The following is a 27,095-nucleotide window of genomic DNA, read 5'->3' on the forward strand; positions in this document are numbered from 1 at the left end:
TAAATAACAGATCATCATCTGTGTCTCTGCAGACATCCCTGGACCCCCTGAGGCTCCTCTGGAGATCACTGAGCAGGACATTGATGCCTGCACACTGCTGTGGAACTCCCCTCAGGAGGACGGCGGCAGCAACATCACCAACTACATCGTGGAGAAGTGTGACGTCAGCCAGGGCGACTGGATCACCGTGTCCGCATCCTGCACCAAAACCAGCTTCAGAATGACCAAACTGACGACCGGCAAAGAGTACGGCTTCAGAGTCCGCGCTGAGAACAGGTTTGGCATCTCTGAGCCCATCTACTCTGAGAAGATGATTGCCAGACATCCATTTGGTGAGTCTGAACCAAAACTGATCAAACTGATAACCAATCACCTAGCTGCGACACTGTGTACTAACTGTTGTTGCTCTTCATAGATCCTCCCAGCGAGCCCAGAAACCTGCAGATCAACAAGATCAACAAGGACTTCGTAATCCTGTCGTGGGAGCGTCCAAGCAGCGACGGCGGCAGCCCAATCACCGGATACTGCATTGAAAAGAAAGAAAGGAACAGCCTTCTATGGGTGAAGGCCAACGAATCCCTGATCAAAGCCACCCAGTACACCTGCACCAACCTGATCGAGGGCCTGGAGTACACCTTCAGGGTGTCCGCTCTCAACATGGCCGGACAGGGAAAACCTTGCAAACAGACAGACTTCATCACTGCCAGGACCGCTATTGGTACGAACACGTCGATCAGCTGATCACCACATAATGTTCTCATGATTCCAACATGTTTGTTAGGTTAAAGAAAAACAGGGAAACTTCAAAGGGAGTATTATAGCAAAACAAATGTTTAAAAACTAAGTATTGTCTGGGGACAGTGAGTTTCTTAAGTTACAATCTCTTCACTCGAGTTTGTTTTTCTATGGACCTTTTATTTGAATGGTCCACTTGAGGTTCCCCACGTTCACACTTTCTATTTCTTTTTCAATCTTTTTCCTTGTTGCATCACTGACTCTACAAACCTTTGTTTCCTTCCATCCAGACCCACCAGGTAAACCCGAACCCATGGATGTGACCAAGAACTCTGTGTCACTGGTCTGGAGCCGTCCCAAGCATGATGGCGGCAGCAAGCTGATTGGCTACTATGTGGAGTACGCAAAGCTTCCGGAGGAGAAATGGACTCGCTGTAACGCCAACTGCATGAACATCCAGACGGAGAACTATGTGGCGACAGGCCTGGAAGAAGGCCAACAGTACCAGTTCAGAATCATCGCCAAGACGGCCGTCAACATCAGCCTGCCGTCGGAGCTGTCAGACCCCATCCCCGTCATCGCAGAGAACGGTACAACGCCACACAGCAAGGACAACTATGACTGGGAAACTAAGTATATACTACAATACTATATTGACAAATAATAATGATTATTTTCTCTCCCTCTCCCGGGCAGTTCCTCCTCGTGTGGAACTGGGCCTCAACATGAAGAATCTGATCGTGGTGAAAGCCGGAGAGAACGTCCTCCTGGACGCCGAAGTGTTCGGCAAGCCACTGCCCAAGGTGAGCTGGAAGAGAGACGGAGCACCTCTGGTCCTCACCGAGGGAATGAAGATGAGCCAGAAGAAACATGTCCACCTGCTGGAGCTCTACTCCGTCACCAGGAAGGAGTCTGGAGACTACAGCATCACCGCCGAGAACATCAATGGCAGCAAGTATGCCACCATCAAGGTCAAGGTCTTGGGTAAGTTATATATTATATTAATTTACTGAAGTATTTTGTCTGAGCGTTTTATGTGTTCAGATGAAGAAGCTAAACTCCCTCTGCCACCCCCAGACAAACCTGGCCCTCCAGCTTCTGTGAAAATCTCCAAAGTGTTTGCCGACCGTGTGAAGCTGCGGTGGGAGCCCCCGCTCGCAGACGGCGGGTCTGAGATCACCAACTACATCATCGAGAAGCGTGAGACCAGCAGGGCCAACTGGGCACTGGTCACCTCAAACATCCACGGACACATGACCGACTGCTCCGTGGAGAAACTCATCGAAGGACATGAGTACCAGTTCAGAGTCAGTGCTGAGAACCAGTACGGTGTGGGAGACGCCATCATGACTGACGGCGTCATGGTCAAGAACCCGTACGGTACGTTCACACCACCACAGCTGAATTTGGAAAATACCAACTGCATTACAAAGATGAAATGATCTTACTGACTAATTATAATAATTCTCTAGATAGAAAGATAGATAGATACTTTATTTATCCCCTAGGGGAAATTCATACGTCTAATTCTATTCTAATACGTCTCTGATAATATAACTGAATGTCCTGAAGAACATGTACGTTTAAATGATTATAAACATCTTTATTTATTATCAGTCATTTCTTCTTCCATCGTCCAACATTCTAGTATGAGCATTCAACGTTATATCAACTTGCAGCACATGTTACCTGTCGATGATAAACTCAAACACTGATGGGTTTTTTAATCATGACCTTTTCCCTCAGATGTTCCCGGTCCATGTGAGCCACCAGTCATCACCAACATTACCAAAAACTCCATGACAGTCAGCTGGAAGGCTCCAGCTAACGACGGCAAAGCTCCCATCCTGGGCTACATGGTAGAGAAGCGTGAGGCCACTGAGTTGACTTGGGCAAAGGTCAACCGCCGGCCCGTCATCGACAGGACCATCAAGGCAGCTCAGCTGACTGAGGGCTCTGAGTACGAGTTCAGAGTCATCGCCTTGAACAAGGCCGGTCTGGGCAAACCCAGCGATGCATCCAACGCTGCGCTGGCTGTCGATCCTGTCTGTGAGTATCTGCTTTAAGAAACACAAACTCACAGGCCTGAGATTAACAAGTATCTTTAAGTTATTAAATTATCTTTCTCTAACAATTGCGGCATTGTAATTCTCCAGATCCTCCTGGCCCACCTGCCTTCCCTAAGGTGGTGGACTCCACCAAGAGCTCCATCAGCCTTAGCTGGACCAAGCCCGCCTACGACGGTGGCTGTGAGATCATTGGCTACCTGGTGGAGTGCAAGAGAGTAGAAGCCGAGGACTGGACCAAGTGCAACGTCCCGAAAAAGCTCCAGGCCACCAAACTGCTGGTGACGGGCCTGATGGACAACACAGAGTACCAGTTCAGAGTCACTGCCGTCAACAAGATCGGCTACAGCGAGCCCAGCGAGGTCCCTGGAAACCACATGCCCAAGGACATCCTGAGTACGCCCCCCCAACCACCACTGTTTATTATACCACTTTAGAAGACTTTATTAGAAGAAAGTAACAGGAAACCATAGGACAGGACTATGTGGTAGCTGTTTGTTAATTTACCCAATTTAGCTAACTAGTAATACTAGTTAACACTCCTTTTTCTTTCTTGGTAAAAGTCCAAATTTGAACAATGATGAAGTTATTATTGAGATTATTAAATCAACACTGAACTGAACGTAGAAAATCAATTCCTTTGTTTAAAGAGACAGAAAACCAGACGAGGTCAGACTGAATAAATATTGGACTCACACCTGATGTAACAGTGAAGTGATTGTGATTTTCTGTCTCTCCTCCAGTTGCTCCTGAGGCTGAGCTGGATGCCGACCTGAGAAAAGCTTTGGTTCTTCGAGCCGGTGTCACAATGAGACTCTACGTCCCGCTAAGAGGACGCCCCGCACCCAAGGTGACGTGGACAAAGGTGAACGCCAACCTGAAGGAGAGGCAGGGCCTGCTGGTCAAGACCTCAGACTGGGACACGCTGCTGATGATCGAGGGCGTCAACAGATACGATGCCGGCAAATACGTCCTGACTCTGGAGAACAGCAGCGGCTCCAAGAGCTACACCATCGTGGTCAAGGTCCTCGGTAAGAATGTCAGACATTATGAGGAAAATGAAAAGTGAGCGTGGGTTCTGGTATGTTACAGGTGGAAAGACAATTGGGTTAATGAGTAGGTTATTGAAATGTTATATTTCCTTCTGCTCTTCCTCAGATTCTCCTGGACCACCTGTGAACCTGATCGTGAAGGAGACCTCCAGAAGCCACGCCTGCATCACCTGGGACGCCCCGCTGATCGATGGCGGCGGCCCAGTGAAGAGCTACATCGTAGAGAAACGTCTGGCAGAGAGGAAGGCCTGGACCTGCGTGTCGGCAGAGTGCCCCAAGACCTCGTTCAGGATTACCAACCTGGAGGGCGGACAGGCCTACTGCTTCAGAGTGTTGGCCGAGAACGCGTACGGAATCGGAGAGGGCTGCGAGACTGCCGGCAGCGTCCGCGCATCCGGTAGCTACATGTCATTGTTTTTCATACAGTAGATTATCTTTGATTACATCAGAATTCAGTACAATAGACTCCAGTAGAGTGTTTGACAGAGTACGAATAAAGGATTGCTTTAGATACGCCTTGACTAGATTAAAGCTTAAACAGTTCAAACCTTTATTGAACCTCAGAGACATGAAACTTAGATGTTCTGTAACAAATATGAGCTGACTTTTAGGATTTTAAGAATATGTACAAACAAACATGATTTTATTATATTTTCTTCTTTTCAACATTAAATATGGTCTCAGACTACTGATCATATGTAAGTTTTTAATTAAAAATGTTTAGAGGTCAGTGGCCAAGGCCAAGACAGATCAAAAGTCAAACAAAGCGACACCTTTTATTTAAATCTGAGACCTACATCCACATTAAGCACATCTTGTTTGACAAACCACATGCTCAGTCTTGACCCATCTATCCTCCCTCTTCAGAGCAACCTGGTCCAGTGACAGATTTCAAACCTCAGAAGACCACCAAGGACTCCATCACTCTGGGCTGGAAGAAGCCCATCAGCGACGGCGGAAGCCACGTTACTGCTTACATCCTGGAGCAAAGTGAAGGCGAGGAGAAGTGGAAGCAGATCATGAAGGGCAAGAACACCTCACACATCATCGGCGAGCTGACTGAGGGCAAGGAGTACTTGTTCAGAGTCAAGGCTCTCAACGAGTCCGGGGAGGGACCGCCCACCGAGCTCGCTGTTGTCGCTAAAGACCAGTTTGGTAAGAAATCAGCAATCACACCAGCTGTTGTTACATGTAGGTGTTTGTTTTGCTAGAACATAAAATTGTGTTTGTGATAATCAAACTCCTTTGGATTTCAGTGCTGCCTAACTGCAACTTGAGCAGTCTGCAAGACGGCTGCTGCGTGGTGAAGGAGGGCAGCACCACACGTATCAACATCCCCATCATTGGAGTGCCCTACCCCACCGCCACCTGGAAGAAGGGCGACATGGCACTTGGAGACACTGGCCGGATGTGCGTGGAGGCGTCTCAGGGCGTCACCACCCTGCTGATCAGAGACTGCCAGAGAGGAGATGCTGAAACCTACACCATCAACATCAGGAACAGCGCTGGCTCCAAGGACTGCAAGTTCCAGCTGAAGGTGGTCGGCAAGCCCGGCATCTGCACCGGACCCATCAAGTTCGACGAGATCACCGCCGACAGCCTCACCCTGGAGTGGGGACCGCCCAAAGATGACGGCGGCGCAGAGGTGTCTAACTACATCGTGGAGAAGAGGAGGACGACAGACAACAAATGGGCCACAGTGGCTTCAGCCATCCAGAAGACGACCATGAGGGTGATCAGGCTCCACGATGGAGTCGAGTACATTTTCAGAGTCTTCGCTGAGAACAAGTACGGGGTTGGAGAGTATCTGAGGTCTGACGCTGTCATCGCCCAGCATCCATTCAGTGAGTATCTCACTCCGAACTAACACTGATGAAATAGTTAAGTGCATTTAGGCCTGAGGTGTTGCATGTGCAAGACTGTAACCATAACAGGGACTGTGCTTCATGGTGATGTGATGATGTGGTTTTCTAATCCTTCTACCCTTCTGTCTTTCTCTGAATCTTCCAGACGTACCCGAGGCGCCTGCTCCTCCAGAAATCGTGAGCATCCGCCATGAGTCAGCCATCTTGACTTGGGCTGATCCAAAGGACACTGGTGGCTCCCCAATTACCGGTAACAGATGGATATCAGTTTGTAGTTAAGCATGAGCAAGTAGTGACCAGTCATCATCATTACTAACTGATGTGTTGTCTTTAGGATATCATGTGGAGTTTAAGGAGAGGAACAGTCTGATGTGGAAACGGGCCAGTAAGACTCCTTTGAGAGTGAAGGAGTGCAGAGTCACTGGCCTGATAGAGGGACTAGAGTATGAGTTCAGGGTGATGGCCATGAACATGGCCGGCCTGGGAAAGGCAAGCAAGGTCACTGAGGCTGTGGTTGCCCTGGATCCTATTGGTGAGTTCAGTGTTTTTTTTTCCTAATGTGTTGAAGCAAATTTTTCTCTCTTTTATTACAATACTAAATACATGAATGGAAAAATGGAAAATGCTGCATGCAAAAGCATATCTGTGTTTTCTATGTAATGTATTTATTTTGTGTTCTGTTAGATCCTCCTGGCAAGCCTGAAGTGATTAACGTCACCAGGACCACGGTCACTCTGATTTGGACCGCCCCCAAATATGACGGCGGATACAAGCTGACTGGCTACATGGTGGAGAAGCTGGAGGCTGGTGGCAAGGCCTGGATGAAGGCCAATCATGTCAACATCCAGGGCTGTGCCTTCACTGTTTCTGATCTGACAGAAGGATCTCAGTATCAGTTCAGGGTCAGGGCCAAGAACTCTGCTGGGGCTATCAGCGTTCCCTCAGAGTCCACTGACCTTCTGACCTGCAAGGATGAGTACGGTAAGCTGAACAGTTGAAACGTGTGGGTGATTGCAGGGCCTTGAAAAATGTTATTGTAGTCTTACTAATATCAGGTCTAGAAAGTCATATTTCGAATGTATTATTTCTGTAGACACTTAAAGTGCAACTTTCTTCCACCCTCTGTGCAGAGCCTCCAAGCATCACTATCGACCCAGACATGAAGGACGGTGTATCGGTTAGGGCAGGAGATACCATTGTGGTCTCAGCCTCCAAGATTGTGGGCAAACCTCCACCAACCGCAGTCTGGTCCAAGGGAGGCCGTGAGTTCAAGACCTCTGACATTGTCACCATTACCAGCACCCCTACCTCTTCTACTCTGTCCATCAAGTACGCAAGCCGGAAGAACACAGGCGAATACACCATCACCGCCAGCAATCCCTTCGGCATTAAGGAAGAACATGTAAAGGTGAAGGTCTTGGACGTGCCTGGACCTCCGGGCCCCATTGAAGCCAGTAACATTTCAGCTGAGAAGTGCACTCTGACCTGGCTTCCACCAGAGGAGGATGGAGGCTGCTCCATCAAGTCCTACATCCTTGAGAAGAGAGAGACCAGCCGCCTGCAGTGGACCAAGCTAGCAGAGAATGTCATGGACTGCAGATATGTAGCCAGCAAACTGATCAAGGGCAACGAGTACATCTTCAGAGTGTCTGCTGTGAACCAGTACGGCACTGGAGACTCAAGCCAGTCTGGTCCAGTCAAAATGGTTGACAGCTACCGTAAGTTTATTTGGTTTATATATGATTATTATTTTAGCATATTAAGAAATGAAATGAGATTAAAATAATAACATTGCAAATTTCCACATAACCATTGGATAAGGAAAATGTATAACTGACCAAAGTGTTCTTGCATGTTTTGTTTGCCCAGGCCCACCAGGCCCGCCCTCAATCCCAGAGATTGATAACGTCAGTAGAAATGCTGTCACCATTTCATGGAAGAGACCAGCACAGGACGGTGGAAGTGACATCAGAGGATATTGTGTAGAGAGGAAAGAGAGGAGAGGAATGAGATGGGTGAGAGCCTGTAAGAGGACAGTCCCTGACCTGCGCTTCAAGGTGCAAGGCCTGAGTGAGGGAGTAGAGTATGAGTTTAGAGTCACTGCTGAGAACAAGGCTGGATTTGGGGAGCCAAGTGAGCCATCACGCCCTGTGATGACTAAGGACATTGTGTGTAAGTAATAGTGGACTTCAAACTTAACTCTGGACTCCGTTTTAAAACAGAAAAGTTTCATACTGTATGTAGAAAAGTAAAAACAATACAAGCAGTGTAAAAAAATAACTTCTTTAAACTCTTTTTCTTTGTTCCACTTGTTTCCTTAGATCCACCTGGTCCTCCATCCAATCCCAGAATTACAGACACCACAAAAACCACAGCCACCTTCGCCTGGGGCCGACCCCATTATGATGGTGGTCTGCCAGTAGAGGGATATATTGTTGAGTACAAAAAGGAGGGCCATGATGACTGGGAGACAGAGACACAGTACCCATTGAAAGCTACTGAATATGTTATTGGTAAACTTCAAAAACGTGGCAAATACCACTTCAGAGTCAGCGCTGTAAACTCTGAGGGAGTCGGTGAGCCTGCAGAGGTTGAGAAAGTGACTGAACTGGTGGACCAGGAGGCGCTGCCAGACTTTGAGCTGGATGCTGAACTCAGGAGAACCCTGGTGGTCAGGTCCCGTGCTTCAATTCGTATGTTTGTTCCCATCAGGGGCCGTCCTGTTCCTGAGGTAACATGGAGCAAAGATGATACCAACCTGAAAACCCGTGCACACATTGACACCACAGAGTCCTACACTCTACTGGTTATTCCTGACTGCACCAGATACGATGCTGGAAAGTACAACCTCTGTCTGGAGAATGTTGCTGGAAAGAAGACAGGCTTTGTTAATGTGAGAGTTCTGGACACACCAGGACCACCAGTCAACCTCAAACCTAGAGAGATCACCAAGAACAGCATCACCCTCCAGTGGGAAATCCCCATAATCGATGGTGGTTCCAAGATTCATAACTACATTATTGAAAAGAGAGAGGCTACCAAGAAGGCCTACACAGTGCTTACCACCACATGGCAGAAGTGTTCCTTCAAATTTACAGACCTTGACGAGGGAGCTTACTACTACTTCCGTGTCTCTGCTGAGAATGACCTAGGCGTAGGTGAGCCCGCTGAAACCCCTGAGCCAATCAGGGTGTCCCAAGCCCCCTCAGCACCAGAGAACTTGTATGTCACAGATGTGACTGCTGACAGTGCCAGCCTTGCATGGGTCAAGCCCCTGCATGATGGTGGCAGCTTGATCACTGGATACGTCATTGAAACCCAGAAGAAGGACACTGACCAGTGGGTCCATGTGGCCACCATCAAGGCTCTGGACTACACTGTCACAGATCTGACTGAGGGGGCAGAATATACCTTCCGCATAATGGCTGTCAATGCATCAGGTAGGAGCGACCCCCGTGAGAGCAGGCCTGCAGTTATCAGAGAGCAGACTTCTGCTCCCTCCTTTGATCTGCGTGGAGTCTACCAGAAGACGGTCATCGCCAAGGCAGGAGACCGCGTCAAGGTGGAGATTCCAGTGCTTGGCAAACCCAGGCCTGTGGTTTCCTGGAAGAAGGGAGACATGGCTCTCAAGGAGACACAAAGAATCAACACTGAAACCACACTAACATCAACTATCCTCAACATTGGTGAGATCAAGAGGACTGATGGAGGCCAGTATTCCATGACTGGAAAGAACATGTTGGGTACGGTGACTGAAACAATCACAGTCCTAGTCCATGACATTCCAGGTCCTCCCACTGGTCCCATTAAGCTGGAAGAGGTCTCATGTGATTATGTTCTTATGTCCTGGGAGGCACCAGAGAATGATGGAGGCGTTCCCATCAATAACTATATTGTTGAGATGCGAGAGACTATCGGTACTTCATGGGTGGAGTTGGCAGCTACAGTGATCCGCACAACATTCAAGGCCGCTCGTCTCAACACTGGAACCGGATATCAGTTCCGTGTCAAAGCCCAGAATCGATATGGCATTGGACCATGCATTGTCTCTGAGCCAGTTGTGGCTGCCTATCCATTTGATGTGCCAGGTCAGCCAGGCACTCCTGTGGTCACATCTTTCAACAAAGATGCAATGACTCTGAGTTGGAATGAGCCATCCTCTGATGGAGGAAGTGCTATCCTGGGCTATCATGTGGACAGAAAAGAGAGAAACAGTATTCTGTGGCAGAGAATCAGCAAAGCGCTTGTTGTTGGAAATATCTTCAAATCAATAGGCCTTGTTGATGGAATCGCATATGAACACCGTGTTACTGCTGAAAACATGGCCGGTCTCAGCAAACCAAGCAAACCCTCTGAGTCTATGTATGCTTTGGACCCAGTTGACCCACCAGGCAGGCCTGTGGCACTGAATATCACCAGACATGAGGTCACCGTGTCATGGACCAAACCAGAGGGAGATGGTGGATTTTCCATCACAGGATACACAGTGGAGAGGAGAGAGATGCCAAATGGACGCTGGCTCAAAGCCAACTTCAACAACATCCTGGAAACCATCTATACAGTCAGTGGTCTGATTGAAGATGCAACTTATGAATTCCGTGTCTTTGCTAGAAACTCAGCTGGTTCTATCAGTGCTCCATCCCAGCCATCTGAGGCAATCACATGCAGAGATGATATTGAAGAGCCCAGACTTGATGTTGACGCATCGTATAGCAGCAATGTTGTTGTCATGGCAGGAGAGGTATTCAAGCTGGAGGCCAATGTGACTGGCAGGCCAATCCCATCTCTGGTATGGACCAAAGAAGGAAAGGAGCTTGAGGATACAGGCAAGCTAGAGATAAAGACATCTGACTTCCATACAACTCTAATAAACAAAGATTCCCTCAGGAGAGATGGTGGTGCTTTTACTCTGACTGCCAGCAATCCAGGTGGATTTGCCAAGTTCACATTCAATGTCAAGGTGCTCGACAGACCTGGACCACCCGACTCCCTGACAGTAACTGATGTCACTGCTGAGAAGTGTGTCCTGAATTGGCTGCATCCAACACACGATGGTGGTGCCAAAATAGAGTACTTTATCATTCAGAGGCGTGAGACCAGTAGGTTGGCCTGGACAAATGTGGCCACAGACCTTCAAGCAAATAGATTCAAGGTCACCAAACTTCTGAAGGGCAATGAGTACATCTTCAGAGTCATGGCTGTTAACAAGTATGGAATTGGTGAACCCCTGGAATCTGAACCTGTCATCTGTGCCAACCCCTATGTCCCCAGTGATGCACCACAGCAGCCTGAAGTCACCACCATTACCAAGGACTCCATGGTTGTCTGCTGGGAGCGCCCTGAACATGATGGAGGCAGCAGAATAAACACTTACATAATTGAGAGAAGGGATAAGACTGGCCTGCGCTGGGTGAAGTGCAACAAGAGGACTGTTACTGACCTGCGATTCAAGGTCTCTGGCCTAACACCAGGACATGAGTATGAATTCAGAGTTCTTGCTGAGAACAATGCTGGTCTGAGCCAACCTAGTCCTTCCAGTCCATTCTACAAAGCAGTAGACACAATCTTCCAGCCTGGACCTCCAGGGAACCCCAGGGTGCTGGACACAACCAAGTCTTCTATCACCCTTGCTTGGAACAAGCCTGTGTACGATGGTGGTTCTGAAATCACTGGTTACATTGTGGAAACCTGCCTGCCTGAGGAGGATGAGTGGACAATTCACACTCCCAAGAAGGGCTGGACAGCCACTTCCTTCACCATCACCAACTTGAAGGAAAACCAAGAGTATAAAATTAACATCTGTGCCACTAATTGTGAAGGAGTAGGAGAGCCTGCTGCTGTTCCTGGTACCCCCAAGGCTGAAGACAGACTGCTTCCTCCAGAAGTTGAGCTTGGAGCAGAGCTGCGTAAGGTGGTGTGCATCAGAGCCTGCAGCACACTTAGACTCTTCGTCCCCATCAAGGGCAGACCAGCACCTGAAGTAAAATGGTCGAGAGAGCATGGAGAATCCCTAGACAAAGCAAACATTGAAATCACCTCATCATTTACCGCTCTTCACGTAGAAAATGTTGACAGGTTTGATGGAGGTAAATACATGGTGACTGTAGAGAATGCCTCAGGAAGCAAGACAGCTTTTGTTAATGTCAGGGTACTAGATACTCCTGGAGCACCTCAGAATCTGATCATTAAGGAGGTCACAAGAGATTCAGTATCCCTCGTTTGGGATGCACCTCTCATTGATGGTGGCTCCAGAGTTCGCAACTACATCGTAGAGAAGCGTGAGTCAACCAGAAAGGCCTACTCAACTGTCTGTGCAAGCTGCCATAAGTCAAGTTGGAAAATTGGAGAGCTGGAGGAAGGAAAGATGTACTTCTTTAGAATCCTGGCTGAGAATGAATATGGTGTTGGCCTCCCGGTGGAGACTGTTGAACCAATTAAAGTGTCAGAGAGGCCTCTACCTCCTGGTAAAGTGTCCCTCCGTGAAGTTACCAGCACCAGTGTCACGCTAAGCTGGGAAAAACCTGACCATGATGGTGGAAGCAGAATCACAGGCTATATTGTTGAGATGCAAGGTAAAGGCAGTGAGAAGTGGACCCAGGTCATGGTGGTAAAGACCAATGAAGCTGTTGTAACTGGCCTTACACATGGAGAGGAGTACATGTTCCGTATTTCAGCCACCAATGAAAAGGGAGCTAGTGACCCACGTTCTCTCAATTTGCCTGTGGTGGCAAAAGACCTTGTTATCTCACCGACCTTCAAACTGCTTTTTAGCACATTCAGTGTGCTGGCAGGAGATGATCTGAAGATAGATGTACCATATGCTGCATGTCCCAAGGCCACAGCAACTTGGCTCAAAGACGGTGTTGTTCTCAAGGAGACAACAAGAGTTAATGCTGAGGCCACAGACAAAAACCTTCTCCTGGTCATCAAGGAGGCTTGCAGAGATGACGTGGGCACATACACTATCAAACTAACTAACAAAGTTGGAGAGGCATCCACAGACATCAGTGTTGTTGTTCTAGATAAGCCTGGTCCTCCAACAGGCCCAATTAAGTTGGATGAAGTCACTGCTGACAGTGTGGTGCTGTCCTGGAATCCACCAGAGTATGATGGTGGTTGCGCCATCAACAATTACATCGTTGAGAAGAGAGACACATCTACTACAAACTGGCAGATTGTGTCAGCTACAGTTGCCAGAACCACTATTAAGGCAGCCCGTCTGAAGACTGGATCTGAGTACCAATTTAGGATTGCTGCAGAGAATAGATACGGCAAGTCCTCAGCTCTGCTCTCTGAAAGCATTGTTGCTCAGTATCCATTTGAAATGCCCAGTCAGCCACGTTCTGTTACGGTCCAGTCAGCCACCAGGGAAAGCATGGTGGTTGTATGGGAGAAACCCAGTAATGATGGTGGAAGCAAAATTCTGGGCTATCACGTAGAGCTCAAAGAGAGAAACAGTATACTGTGGGTGAAACAGAACAAACAACTCATCCCAGAGACCAGATTCAAGGCTGTTGGTCTTGAGGAGGGTATTGAATATGAGTACAGAGTCTATGCTGAGAATATTGTCGGCCTCAGCAAAGCCAGCAAACTGAGTGAAATGCAAGTGGCCAGAGATCCTTGCGACAGACCGGGAAAACCAGAGGCTGTTATTGTAACAAGAAACCAAGTGACACTCAGATGGACCAAACCTGAGTATGATGGTGGCATCAAGATCACAGGTTATGTGGTTGAGAAGAAGGAAGCAACAGGCCGCTGGATGAAGGCCAGTTTCGCCAACATCATTGAGACTGAATTTGTTGTGACAGGACTTACTGAAGATCAGGTTTATGAGTTCCGTGTCATTGCCAGGAATTCAGCAGGTGTCTTCAGTCAGCCCTCTGATTCAACTGGAGCTATCACTGCCAAGGATGAGGTGGATCCACCCAAGATTGACTTGGAAGCTAAATACTCCCAGGCTGTGGTGGTAAATGCTGGGGAAACATTCAGGCTTGAGGCTGTTGTCGCTGGTAAGCCTGTGCCCACAATACACTGGCTGAAGGAAGGTCAAGAGATCACTGAAGCAGCTCGCTTAGAAGTCAAGAACACAGACTTTATAGCTTGTATAGTTGTTAAAGAAGCCATTCGTGTTGATGGAGGTCAGTACACTTTGCTGGTGAAGAATGTTGGAGGAGAGAAATCTGTTAACATTAATGTCAAGGTCCTGGACAGACCAGGTCCTCCCGAGGGCCCCATCTCCATCTATGGGGTCACCAGTGAGAAATGCTCAATTTCCTGGAAATCTCCCATGCAAGATGGAGGTAGTGATGTTTCCCATTACATAGTTGAGAGGAGGGAAACCAGCAGATTGGTTTGGACTGTAGTTGAGCCAAAAGTTCAGACACTGAACTTGAAGATTACCAAACTTCTTCCTGGTAATGAGTACATCTTCAGAGTGATTCCAGTCAACAAATACGGAGTTGGTGAGCCTCTGGAATCTGAGCCGATGATTGCCAGAAATCCATTTGTCACTGCCAACCCACCAACAGAGGTAGAAGTCAGCACAATCACCAAGGATTCCATGGTGGTGACCTGGGAGAGACCAACTAATGATGGTGGTAGTCCCATCCAGGGATATATTGTTGAGAAACGTGACAAGGACGGTGTAAGATGGACCAGGTGCAACAAGCGCACAGTGAGTGAGCTGCGCTTCAGAGTGACCGGACTCCTAGAAAATCATAGCTATGAATTCAGAGTTGCTGCTGAGAATGCTGCAGGTGTTGGCACACCTAGTGCACCAACAGTGTACTACAAAGCATTGGATCCTATCTTCAAACCAGGCCCACCAAACAACCCCAAAGTAGTCGACTCATCTAGGTCCACTGTTTCCCTGACATGGGGCAAACCCATCTATGATGGTGGCTGTGAGATTAAAGCGTACATTGTGGAGGCCTGCAATGGGGCATCTGATGAGTGGTTTATGTGCACTCCTCCCACTGGAATCACAGATACTAAGTTTACAGTGAAAAAGCTTCTCGAGAAGCACGAGTACCAGTTCAGAGTATGTGCCATCAACAAAGTTGGTGTTGGTGAACATGCTGATGTTCCAGGAAAGATTCTCCTGGAGGAGAAGCTTGAGGCTCCTGATCTTGACCTGGATGCTGATATGAGAAAGATGATCAACATTAGGTCAGCAAGCACTCTCAGGCTGTTCGTTCCTGTGAGAGGTCGTCCAGCCCCTGAGGTGAAATGGGGTAAGGCTGACGGTGAGATTAAGGAGACTGCCCAGATTGATAATACAGGCAGTTATGCTTCACTTGTCATTGAGAATGTTGACAGATTTGACAGTGGCAAGTACACCCTGACTGCAGAAAATGCCAGTGGAGTGAAGTCAGTTTTCATCAGTGTCAGGGTCCTGGACTCACCTAGTCCACCAACTAACTTCATGGTGAAAGAGATTACCAAAACTTCTGTCACTCTCACATGGGAGCCTCCACTTCTGGATGGTGGCTCAAAGATTAAGCATTATATTGTTGAGAAGCGTGAGAGCACCAGGAAAGTTTACTCTCCCGTCACCACCTGCAATAGGATGTCATGGAAAGTTGAGCCTCTTCCGGAGGGTGGAATCTTCTTCTTCAGAGTCCTGGCTGAGAATGAATATGGCGTGGGTCTCCCCGCCAAAACTTTGGAACCCATTAAGATCTCTGAGAAGCCTCAGCCACCTGGTAAAGTCAGTGTTGTTGATGTTACTCATAGCACTGTAACCCTCACCTGGGAGAAGCCGGAACATGATGGCGGCAGTAGGATCAGTCACTATGAAGTCGAACTGTCACCTAAGGACAGTGAGGCCTGGTCTGTGTGTGCTAGTGTGAAGGCACTGGAGACTGTAGTGACAAACCTACTCAAGGGAGAGGAGTATCACTTCAGAGTTGTAGCTGTAAATGACAAGGGCAAGAGTGACCCCAGACAACTGGTTCATTCAGTTGTAGCAAAGGATCTTGTGATTGAGCCTGCTGTTAGACCCAAAGTGAGCACCTACAGTGTCCAGGTGGGCCATGACCTCAAGATAGAGGTCCCAATTGCTGGTCATCCAAAGCCAACCATCACCTGGACCAAGGACGGTGCTGCTCTTAAGCAGACCACCAGAGTTAATGTCACTGACACAAAACATCAAACCACCCTCACCATAAAGGATGCCACCAGAGAGGACGGAGGCATGTATAGCATCAATATCTCTAATGCCCTGGGATCCAAGGATGCCACTATTGAGGTGATCACCCTGGACAAACCAGGCCCCCCCACAGGCCCTGTCAAGTTGGATGACATAAGTGCTGAAAGTATCACTCTTAGCTGGGAACCTCCTACATACACAGGTGGCTGCCAAATCTCCAACTATGTGGTAGAGAAGAGAGATACAACCACAACCAACTGGGTGGTCGTATCTGCTACTGTGGCCAGAACCACACTGAAAGTAGCTAATCTGAAGACAGGTGCTGAATACCAGTTCAGAATCTATGCTGAGAATAGATATGGAAAGAGTTACGCAATTGATTCAGAGGCTGTTTTGGCACAGTATCCATTCCAGGAGCCTGGGCCACCAGGAACACCATTTGTGTCTTCATACACCAAAGACTATATGGTGGTTGAGTGGCACAAACCCCCATCTGATGGAGGCAGTGCCATCTTGGGCTACCATCTGGAGAGGAAAGAGAAGAACAGTATCCTCTGGACAAAGATCAACAAAATGCTCATTCAAGACTGCAGGTTTAAATCTACTCCTCTTGAGGAAGGCATTGAGTATGAGTATAGAGTCTATGCTGAGAATATTGTTGGCATTGGAAAATGCAGCAAAGTTTCTGAGGTTTATGTAGCCCGTGACCCTTGTGATCCCCCTGGCCGCCCTGAGGCTCTGATTGTGACCAGGCACTCGGTTAAGCTGAGGTGGACCTCTCCAGAGTATGATGGTGGAAGCTTAGTTACTGGCTATTTAGTGGAGAAACGTGACCTTCCTGAAGGAAAGTGGATGAAGGCTAGCTTTACAAACATCATTGAGCATGAATTCACAGTTACTGGCCTGACAGAAGACAGTAAATATGACTTCAGAGTAATAGCCAGGAATGCAGCTGGTGCTGTCAGCAAGCCATCCGAGTGCACAGGATCCATCACAGCCAAGGATGAAGTTGAACCACCAAAGTGTGAGACAGATCCTATGTACAACCAGACCATTGTTATCAATGCTGGAGAGACTTTCAGTCTGGAAGCCAGTGTGGAAGGAAAGCCCATCCCCACAGCTCAGTGGTTCAAGGGAGCTGTTGAAGTTGAAAACTCAGCAAGGGCTGAAATCAAAAATACAGATTTTAAGGCATTGTTAGTTGTGAAGGATGCCATCAGAGTGGATGGTGGGCAGTACACTCTGGTTCTTACTAATGTGGCTGGAACAAAGACTATCCCATTCAGTGTGAAGGTACTGGACAGACCAGGACCCTCAGAAGGACCTCTTACTGTCAGCAATGTCACTGAGGAGAAATGCTCACTGTCATGGCTGCCACCCAGGCATGATGGAGGAGCTAGCATTTCTCACTACATCATTCAGAAGCGAGAAACCAGCCGCCTGGCATGGACTGTGGTCTCCAGTGACTGTGGAGCTACCATGTTCAAGGTTACCAAACTGTTGAAAGGAAATGAATACATCTTCAGAGTCATGGCTGTTAACAAGTATGGTGTGGGTGAGCCTCTCGAGTCAGCACCAGTTATCATGAGAAATCCATTTGTTCCTCCTGGCGCCCCTCAGGAGCTTGAGATCACTAACATTACAAGAGACTCCATGACTGTCTGCTGGAACCGCCCTGAGACCACAGGAGGCAGCGAGATTGTTGGTTACATTGTTGAGAAGAGAGACAGAGCTGGAGTGAGGTGGACCAAGTGTAACAAACGCAGGGTGACAGACTTGCGTTTTAGAGTAACAGGACTAACTGAAGACCATGAATATGAATTCAAGGTATCTGCTGAGAATGCAGCTGGAGTGGGTCAGTCAAGCCCAGCTTCACCCTATCTCAAAGCCTGTGATCCCACCTTTGAACCAGGCTGTCCCACCAATGCCCATGTGGTCGACACAACTAAAGACTCCATCAGTCTGGCCTGGCATAGGCCCATCTATGATGGTGGTTGTGAGATTCAAGGATACGCTGTTGAAATTACCAAGGCTGATGAGGAGGAATGGACCATATGCACCCCACCCTCTGGAGTTAATGCTACCAAGTTTACCATCACCAAGTTGGTGGAGCACCAAGAATACAAAGTCCGCATCTGTGCAATCAATAAGCTGGGTGTTGGTGAGCCCATCGAGATCCAGGGAGTCGTGAAACCTCTGGATAAGATTAATCCTCCAGAGATGACTCTTGATTCAGAACTCAGGAAGGGAATAGTTGTCCGTGCAGGTGGCTCAATGAGAATCTGCATTCCATTCAAGGGCCGTCCTACTCCTGAGATTAGCTGGGCCAAGGAGGATGGAGAACTTCCCACTAAAGTCCAGATAGAGACAGGGGAAGATTACACACAGCTCTCCATTGACATATGTGACAGATATGATGCTGGAAAATACATCCTCAACCTGGAGAATAGCGCTGGCACCAAGTCAGCCTTCGTCTCTGTCAAGGTTCTGGACACTCCAGGGTCCCCTCTAAATTTGACAGTCAAAGACATCAAGAGAGAAAGTGTTACTGTGACCTGGGAGCCTCCTCTTATTGATGGTGGTGCAAGAATCAAGAATTACCTGGTTGAAAAGCGGGAGTCCACCAGGAAGGTTTATTCTAATGTGGATAACAAGTGCACAAAGACAAGCTACCGTATCACTGGCCTCACTGAAGGAACTATCTACTATTTTAGAGTCTTAGCTGAGAACGAGTTTGGAGTGGGACAGCCAGCTGAGACAGAGAACGCAGTAAAAACATCCGAGCCTCCTCTGCCTGTGGGTAAAGTTACTTTGACTGCAGTGACCAAAACCACTGCCTCACTCTCCTGGGAGAAGCCAGACCATGATGGAGGCAGCAGGATCATGGGCTACTACATTGAGATGCAGCCTGTGGGCTCAGAGGAGTGGGTGGTGGCCGCTACAATCAAAACTTGTGAGGGCACTGTTACAGGCCTTAGTGCAGGACATGAGTACTTGTTTAGAGTGTTAGCTTTCAATGAGAAGGGCAAGAGTGACCCCAGGGCTCTGGCTGCACCAGTCACTGCTAAAGATGTAACTATCGAGCCCAGATTCAAGATGGCATTCAACACTTACAGTTTACAGCATGGTGATGATCTGAAGATTGAGATTCCAGTGATAGGACGCCCTGTTCCCAAGGTTGAATGGAAAAAGGATGGACATGCTCTAAAGGAGACAACCAGACTAAATGTATCTAGCACTCAATCATCAACTAAGCTGTACATAAAGGATGCAAATAAGGAAGACTCTGGTAAATACATTCTCACAGCCACCAGCAGTGTTGGAACAGCTACAGAGGAGCTTACTGTTATTATTCTTGATAAACCTGGCCCACCCACAGGCCCTGTGAAGATTGAAGAGGTGAGCTCTAATTATGTCACTCTCTCCTGGGAGCCACCAGAGTACACTGGAGGCTGTCAGATCAACAACTACATTGTGGAGAAGAGAGACACCACCACGACAGCATGGCAGATTGTGTCTGCTACTATTGCCAGGACAACCATCAAAGTCACCAACTTGAAGACTGGAGTTGAGTATCAGTTCAGAGTGTCTGCTGAGAATAGATATGGAAAGAGTTCTGCCATTGTTTCTGCCGCTGTTGTTGCTCAGTATCCATTCAGTGAGCCTGCTGCCCCAGGAACGCCAATTATTTCTGCAGCAACCAAGGATAACATGGTTGTTGAGTGGAAACCACCGACCAACAATGGAGGCAGCCCCATCCTAGGCTATCACCTCGAGAGAAAGGAGAAGAACAGCCTATTGTGGACTATGCTTAACAAGCTTTTAATCCCAGACACACGTTTCAAGACTACAGAGCTGGAAGAAGGTATTGAGTATGAATTCAGAGTTTATGCTGAGAACATTGCTGGTATCAGCCCGGCCAGCAAGATCTCTGAGGCCACAGTTGCTAGGGACCCCTGTGACCCACCAGGCACTCCTGAGGCTATTGAAATCACCAGAAACCATGTGACACTCCAGTGGACCAGGCCTCAGTATGATGGAGGCAGTGCAATTACTGGCTATGTGGTTGAGAGAAGGAAGCACCCAGATACTCGCTGGATGAAGGCCAGCTTCACCAACGTCATTGATACCCAGTTCACATACAGTGGCATGACTGAGGACTGTGTTTACGAGTTCAGAGTCATTGCCAGAAATGCTGCTGGCATTTCCAGCCGTCCCTCTCAGACCACAGGAGAAATTACTGCCAAAGATGAGATTGAGGCTCCAGAAGCCACCATGGATTCTAAATTCAAGGATCTGACAGTTGTTCATGCTGGTGAATCATTCGTCATCGATGCTGATTACACTGGCAAGCCAATGCCTGAGGTTGTTTGGTTAAAGGATGGAAAGGAGATTGACCAAACCACACCAAGAATGGAGGTTAAGACCACACTCACACGTACCATCCTGACAGTGAAGGATTGCATTAGAATTGATGGAGGCCACTTTGTTCTCAAGCTTGTCAATGTGGGAGGAGTTAAAATGATCCCAATCAATGTTAAAGTTCTGGATAGACCTGGTCCTCCAGATGGCCCACTAGAAGTCAAAGGTGTAACAGCTGAGAAATGCTATCTTCACTGGAACCATCCTTCACATGATGGTGGAGCCAGCATCTCTCACTACATTATTGAGAAGAGAGAGACTAGTCGTTTGTCATGGACCATGGTTGAGCCCAATATTCAGGCCATCAGCTACAAAATCACAAAACTGCTGCCTGGCAATGAATACATCTTCAGAGTCACTGCAGTGAATAAATTCGGTGTTGGTGAGCCTTTGGAATCTGAGCCTGTTATTGCTCGTAACCCCTTCACCACTCCCGGTGCTCCCTCCACCCCAGAGGCCGGTGCTATCACGAGGGACTCCATTGTACTTACCTGGGAGAGGCCAGGTGATAATGGAGGAGCTGAGATTGATGGATATGTCCTTGAAAAACGTGATAAAGATGGCATCAGATGGACTAAGTGCAACAAGAAGAGGCTGAATGACCTGAGATTCAGATGCACTGGTCTCACAGAGGGCCACTCCTATGAATTCAGGGTCTCAGCTGAAAATGCTGCTGGTGTGGGAAAACCTAGCGCACCAACTGAATACATCAAGGCCTGTGATGCCACTTATCCACCAGGACCTCCAAATAATCCCAAAGTCCTCGACCATTCAAGCACCAGTGTCTCCCTGTCCTGGTCCAGGCCTATCTATGATGGCGGAGCACAGATCAGCGGATACATGGTTGAAATGAAGGAGGCAGCAGATGATGAATGGATTACTTGCACACCATACACTGGTGTTCAGACTACTCATTACACAGTGAAGAAACTTAAAGAGAATGCAGAGTACAACTTCCGCATCTGTGCTGTTAACTGTGAGGGAGTAGGAGAGCATGTGGACCTACCTGGGTCTGTGATTGCTGCAGAGAAGCTGGAAGCCCCTGAAATTGAACTAGACGCTGACCTAAGGAAGATGGTCAATGTTCGCGCTACTGCAACCCTACGTCTGTTTGTGACAATCAGGGGAAAGCCCGAGCCTGAGGTCAGATGGTCAAAGGCTGATGGCACTTTGAATGAGCGTGCCCAGATTGATGTCACAAGCTCTTACACAATGCTAGTGATTGAAAATGTTGACAGATTCGACACTGGCAAATATGTACTGACCCTTGAGAACCTCAGTGGCTCTAAATCAGCCTTCATCAATGTCAGAGTTCTTGACTCACCCAGTGCTCCTATCAACCTGGAGGTGAAGGATGTGAAGAGGAATTCTGTCTCTCTCTCTTGGGAGCCTCCTCTAATCGATGGTGGGGCTAAGATATCACACTATATTGTGGAAAAGAGGGAGCAGAAGAGAATGGCTTTCACCAGTGTTTGCACAAACTGTGTGAGGAACTCCTACATTATTTCTGACCTGCAGGAGGGAGAACGATACTATTTCCGTGTATTGGCTGTGAATGAGCTTGGAGTAGGTCTGCCTGCTTCCACAGATCAAGTCAAGGTGTCTGAAGCTCCTCTGCCTCCTGGTAAGATTGTCCTGGTTGATGTGACTCGTCATACTGTCACTCTTTCTTGGGAGAAACCTGATCATGATGGAGGCAGCAAGATCACAAACTATATTGTGGAGATGCAGCCCAAGGGAGATGACAAATGGACTGTGTGCAGTGAAGTCAAAGCACTGGAAGCTACTATTGAAGGACTTGTAACTGGAGAGGAATACTCCTTCAGGGTGTTTGCTGTGAATGATAAGGGCAAGAGTGATGCCAAACCTCTGGCTGCCCCTGTGGTGGTCAAGGACATCACAGTAGAGCCCATTATCAACCTCCTGTTCAACACATACAGTGTAAAGGCAGGAGATGACTTGAAGATTGATGTTCCCTTCAAGGGCAGACCTCAACCAGAGGTGTCCTGGAAGAAGGATGGCCAGGCGCTTAAGCAGACAACCAGGGTCAATGTTCTTAACTCCAAGACCTCATCCAAGATTACCATCAAGGATGCAACCAAGGAGGATGTAGGAAAGTATGAGATCACTTTGACTAACTCAGTTGGCACCAAGACAGCTGAAATCTCTGTTATAATCCTGGACAAACCTGGCTCACCTAGCAACATTAAGGTGGATGAGGTGAGTGCTGACTTCATCTGCCTGTCTTGGGATCCTCCAACTTATCACGGTGGATGCCAGATTAACAACTACGTGGTGGAGAAGAGAGACACTACCACAACCACATGGCAGATAGTCTCAGCCACAGTAGCCAGGACATCTATTAAGGTGACTCGCCTCAATCAGGGAACTGAGTACCAGTTCCGTATTGCAGCTGAGAACCGTTACGGCAAGAGTCATGCTATTGACTCGGCTCCTGTTGTTGCTCAGTATCCATTCGAGCCTCCTGGCCCTCCAACCAACCTCCATGTCGCCCATGCCACTAAGACTGGCATGCTCGTAGTATGGGGCAGACCTGCCAGTGATGGGGGAAGCCCTGTTATTGGTTATCACATTGAATGCAAAGACCAAAGTAGCTTACTGTGGACTAAGGTCAACAGAGGACTGCTGGCTGAGAACCAGTTTAAGATGACAGGCATTGAAGAAAGTCTGCTGTATCAGTTCAGAGTCTATGCTGAGAATATTGCTGGCATTGGTCCATGCTCTAAACCCAGTGAGCCTGTGGCAGCCAGAGATCCATGTGAATCTCCACATAACCTTAGAGTCACCAACATTACCAGGACCTCAGTTTCTCTATTCTGGGAGAAGCCAGAGTATGATGGTGGAGTAAAGATTACTGGCTACATTGTTGAGCGTAAAGAACTTCCCAATGGCCGCTGGCTGAAATGCAACTTCACCAACCTTCAGGATACCTACTTTGATGTTACAGGCCTCACTGAAGATGTCCAGTATGACTTCCGTGTCATCGCTAAGAATTCCGCAGAGATGTTGAGTGCTCCTTCTGAGAGCACTGGTCCTGTCACAGTCAAGGATGATGTAGACCCTCCCACTATTATCCTGGAAGATAAGCTCAGACAGCTGGTTGTCATTAAAGCTGGGGAGATCATCAAAATTGATGCTGAAATTACAGGACGTCCACTTCCAGTTGTCTCATGGTCTAAGGATGGAAAGGATATTGTGGCCAAGGCCAGGTGTGAAATCACCTCCACCAACTTCGCAACCACCCTGATTGTCAGAGATGCTATCAGGAGGGATTCTGGCCAATATGTTCTGACCCTGCACAATGTGGCAGGAACCAGGTCTGTGGCTATCAACTGTAAGGTTTTGGACAGACCTGGACCGTCTTCGGGACCTTTGGCGGTGTCTGGGCTCACAGCAGAGAAATGCACCATAACATGGGGACCCCCTCAGGAGAATGGCGGTGCTGAAATTATGCACTACATTGTGGAAAAACGCGAGACAAGTCGCCTTGCCTGGACTCTTGTCTATGGAGACATGAAGGCAACCACCTGTAAAGTGACGAAGCTGCTCAAAGGAAATGAATACATCTTCAGAGTCAGGGGAGTCAACAAATATGGGGATGGCGAGGCCCTGGAGAGTGAGCCAGTGAAGGCCATGGATCCATTTACTGTGCCTGCAGCTCCCACTAATGTCCAGGTCACCTCAGTTACTAGTGAGGCAATGACCATCTGTTGGGAGAGACCCATTTCTGATGGTGGAAGCAGTATCGCTGGCTATGTCATTGAAAAACGAGAGAAGACCGGTCTTCGCTGGTGCCGTGTTAACAAGAAGCCTGTTTATGACCTTAGAGTCAAAGCCTCAAACCTTCGTGATGGTTGTGAGTATGAGTACAGAGTGTTTGCAGAGAATGCTGCTGGGCTCAGTGCTCCTAGCAACCCTTGCCCACTCACCAAGGCTGAAGACCCACAGTTCCTGCCTTCACCTCCTGCTAAGCCCAAAATCATTGACTCTACAAAGACCACAGTCACCCTGTCATGGAACAAGCCACTATTTGATGGTGGAGCACCTGTGACTGGTTACAGAGTAGAATATAGGAAGACTTTCGATGATGAATGGATTGTTGGAGTCCAGAACACCAAGAACACAGAGTTTACAGTGGTGGGATTGACTCCTGGGGCTGAATATGTGTTTGTTGTCAAGTCCATTAACAAGATTGGTGTCAGCGAGCCCAGTTCTGAGTCTGACAGACAGGTTGCCAAAGAGAGAGAGGAGGAGCCAGTCTTTGACATCAGCAATGAGATGAGGAAGACTCTTATTGTGAAAGATGGAAGCTCATTTACTATGACAGTGCCCTTCAGAGGTAAACCCATCCCCAGTGTCACATGGACTAAACCTGATGTTGACCTTAGAGTCCGTGCTGTCATTGACACCACAGACACCTTCACCTCCATCACCTTAGAGAAGGCAACTCGCAACGACTCTGGCAAATACACCGTCACCTTGTCCAGTGTAGCTGGAACCTCCTCCTTGACACTCACTGTCAGAGTCCTGGACTCCCCTGGACCACCTACCCATGTAGAAGTCAAGGATGTGACCAAGACCTCTGCTACTGTAACCTGGGACACTCCTGAGAATGAGGGAGGAGGACCAGTCAAGAATTACCTTGTTGATATCCGTGAGGCCAGCAAGAAAGGCTGGACTAGGTTGACTGACACATGCCACAGACTGACATACAAATTGACAGATCTCCAGGAGGGAGAAGTTTACTACTTCAGAGTGACAGGCGAGAATGAGTACGGTGTTGGTGTTCCTGCTGAGACCAAAGAGGGAACCAAGATCACAGGTATTGACTTTTAAGTTGGAAACGTTATAGCTTCTTTTTATTATGCAAAAGATAATACTCGATTATTTCTATAAAACACATTATGTCTTCTTTGTCCAGAAAAACCAACCCCCCCACCAAAGCTTGGTGTGACTGATGTGTCCAAGGAGAGTGTGTCCTTGGCCTGGGCCAAACCAGAACAAGATGGAGGAAGCAGAATTACTGGATACTTAGTGGAAGCTCTGGAGAAAGGCCAGGAGAAGTGGGTTAAGTGTGGTGTAACCAAGTCCATCCACCTCACAGTGTCTGGTCTGAGGGAGAACGCTGAGTACTTCTTCAGGGTCAGAGCTGAGAACCACGCTGGATACAGTGACGTTAAAGAAATGGTCAACCCCGTATTAGTCAAAGACCAGCTTGGTAAGTTACACACAGGTCAAATTTACCAGAGTCAACAAATTGGTGAAAAATAACGCAATATAAACTCTTGTAGTAATTGTATTTAACAAGGTCAAATGACACAATATTGCAACTAATTTCATCTGCTGAAACTCTCTTTTTACTTTTTTGTTGCAGAATCTCCTGAGATCAACATGAAGGACTTCCCTCACAATACAGTGTATGTCAGAGCCGGCTCCACCCTCAAGTGTGAGATCCCACTGACAGGCCGACCCCTGCCTAAAGTCACTCTGTCCAAGGATAATGTGCTGCTCAAGTCAACAATGAGGTTCAACTCTGAAGTCACCCCTGACAGCATCAAGATCACTTTGCGCGAGAGCATTGCTGGAGACTCAGGACGCTATGACATCACTGCCTCTAACTCAAGTGGAACCACTAAGTCCTTTGTAAACATCGTGGTTCTGGACCGTCCTAGTGCCCCAGTTGGACCTGTGGAGCTGTTTGACATCACAGAGGACAGCGTTAGCCTGAAGTGGCTCCCGCCAGCATATGAGGGTGGCAGCCCCATCACCAACTACATCATCCAGAAGAGAGAGACCACCACAGCCAACTGGATGGATGTCTCTTCTGCTGTGGCCCGCTGCACCATGAAGATCATGAAGCTAACCACTGGCCTGGAGTACCAGTTCAGAATCAGGGCTGAGAACAGATATGGAGTCAGCGAGCATATTGACTCACCGACCGTCGCTGTCAGCCTTCCTTACAGTAAGCAATCTTTGTTTTTCTTCCCTCTTTTATCGTCATTTATTATTTTTTCAACTCTGTTTTTCACAATTAACATGTAAACCCTCCAACTCTGCTTCTTACTTGCCAGCTATTCCTGAGGCTCCATCGACACCAGAGATCACTGCTGTAACCAGGGAGACAGTCACTGTAGCCTGGAAGGAGCCCAAGTCAGATGGTGGCAGCCACGTGTTTGGCTATCACCTCCAGATGAAGGACAGGAACAGCATCCTTTGGCAGAGAGTCAACAAGATGGTGATCCGTGCTACACACTTCAAGGTCACCAACATCAATGCTGGACTTATTTATGAGTTCAAGGTGGCAGCAGAGAATGCTGCTGGAATAAGTGCCTTCAGCAAGGTTTCAGATGCAGTGCTGGCTATTGATGCCTGTGGTGAGTGGAATGTCAAAAAACCCTCTATAAAAGTCAAGGAATGTGAGTTTACTGCCACAGTTGTCTTATAACGAATCCCCACTGTCTTTTCCTGCAGAGCCACCGATCAACTTGCGCATCAGTGACATCACCAAGAACTCCATCAGCCTGGCCTGGCAGAAACCCAACTACGACGGTGGATCCCCGATCACTGGCTACATCATTGAGAAGAGAGAGGGTGTTAGTGCCAGGTGGTCCAAGGCTAACCTCACCAATGTCACAGACACCCGTTTCACTGTGACTGGCCTCACCCAGGACGAGACATATGAGTTCAGAGTCAAAGCCAAGAATGCTGTCGGTTCAGTGAGCAACCCGTCAGTGACTGCTGGACCAGCCACGTGCGTCGACACCTACGGTTGGTCTCTTTCGTG

General features: G+C 48.1%; 1 protein-coding gene across 1 annotated transcript in view; it reads left to right on the plus strand.

Moving 5' to 3' along the window:
* Positions 1-27,095, plus strand: part of ttn.2 (titin, tandem duplicate 2) — a 195,437-nt gene that overhangs the window by 142,151 nt on the left and 26,191 nt on the right. The window contains exons 189-209 of the mRNA XM_056389502.1: positions 33-332; positions 416-718; positions 1,026-1,325; positions 1,432-1,719; positions 1,813-2,115; positions 2,482-2,784; positions 2,892-3,197; positions 3,545-3,832; positions 3,960-4,250; positions 4,721-5,008; positions 5,110-5,697; positions 5,864-5,968; positions 6,053-6,250; positions 6,403-6,699; positions 6,849-7,436; positions 7,588-7,890; positions 8,040-25,133; positions 25,233-25,529; positions 25,686-26,273; positions 26,383-26,685; positions 26,783-27,079. Of these exons, the coding sequence (XP_056245477.1) occupies positions 33-332; positions 416-718; positions 1,026-1,325; positions 1,432-1,719; positions 1,813-2,115; positions 2,482-2,784; positions 2,892-3,197; positions 3,545-3,832; positions 3,960-4,250; positions 4,721-5,008; positions 5,110-5,697; positions 5,864-5,968; positions 6,053-6,250; positions 6,403-6,699; positions 6,849-7,436; positions 7,588-7,890; positions 8,040-25,133; positions 25,233-25,529; positions 25,686-26,273; positions 26,383-26,685; positions 26,783-27,079 (23,628 nt within the window). The remainder of the gene's footprint in view (positions 1-32; positions 333-415; positions 719-1,025; positions 1,326-1,431; positions 1,720-1,812; positions 2,116-2,481; positions 2,785-2,891; positions 3,198-3,544; positions 3,833-3,959; positions 4,251-4,720; positions 5,009-5,109; positions 5,698-5,863; positions 5,969-6,052; positions 6,251-6,402; positions 6,700-6,848; positions 7,437-7,587; positions 7,891-8,039; positions 25,134-25,232; positions 25,530-25,685; positions 26,274-26,382; positions 26,686-26,782; positions 27,080-27,095) is intronic.

The sequence above is a fragment of the Seriola aureovittata genome, chromosome 11 (assembly GCF_021018895.1).
Source record: "Seriola aureovittata isolate HTS-2021-v1 ecotype China chromosome 11, ASM2101889v1, whole genome shotgun sequence".
In the NCBI taxonomy this organism is placed as follows: domain Eukaryota; kingdom Metazoa; phylum Chordata; class Actinopteri; order Carangiformes; family Carangidae; genus Seriola; species Seriola aureovittata.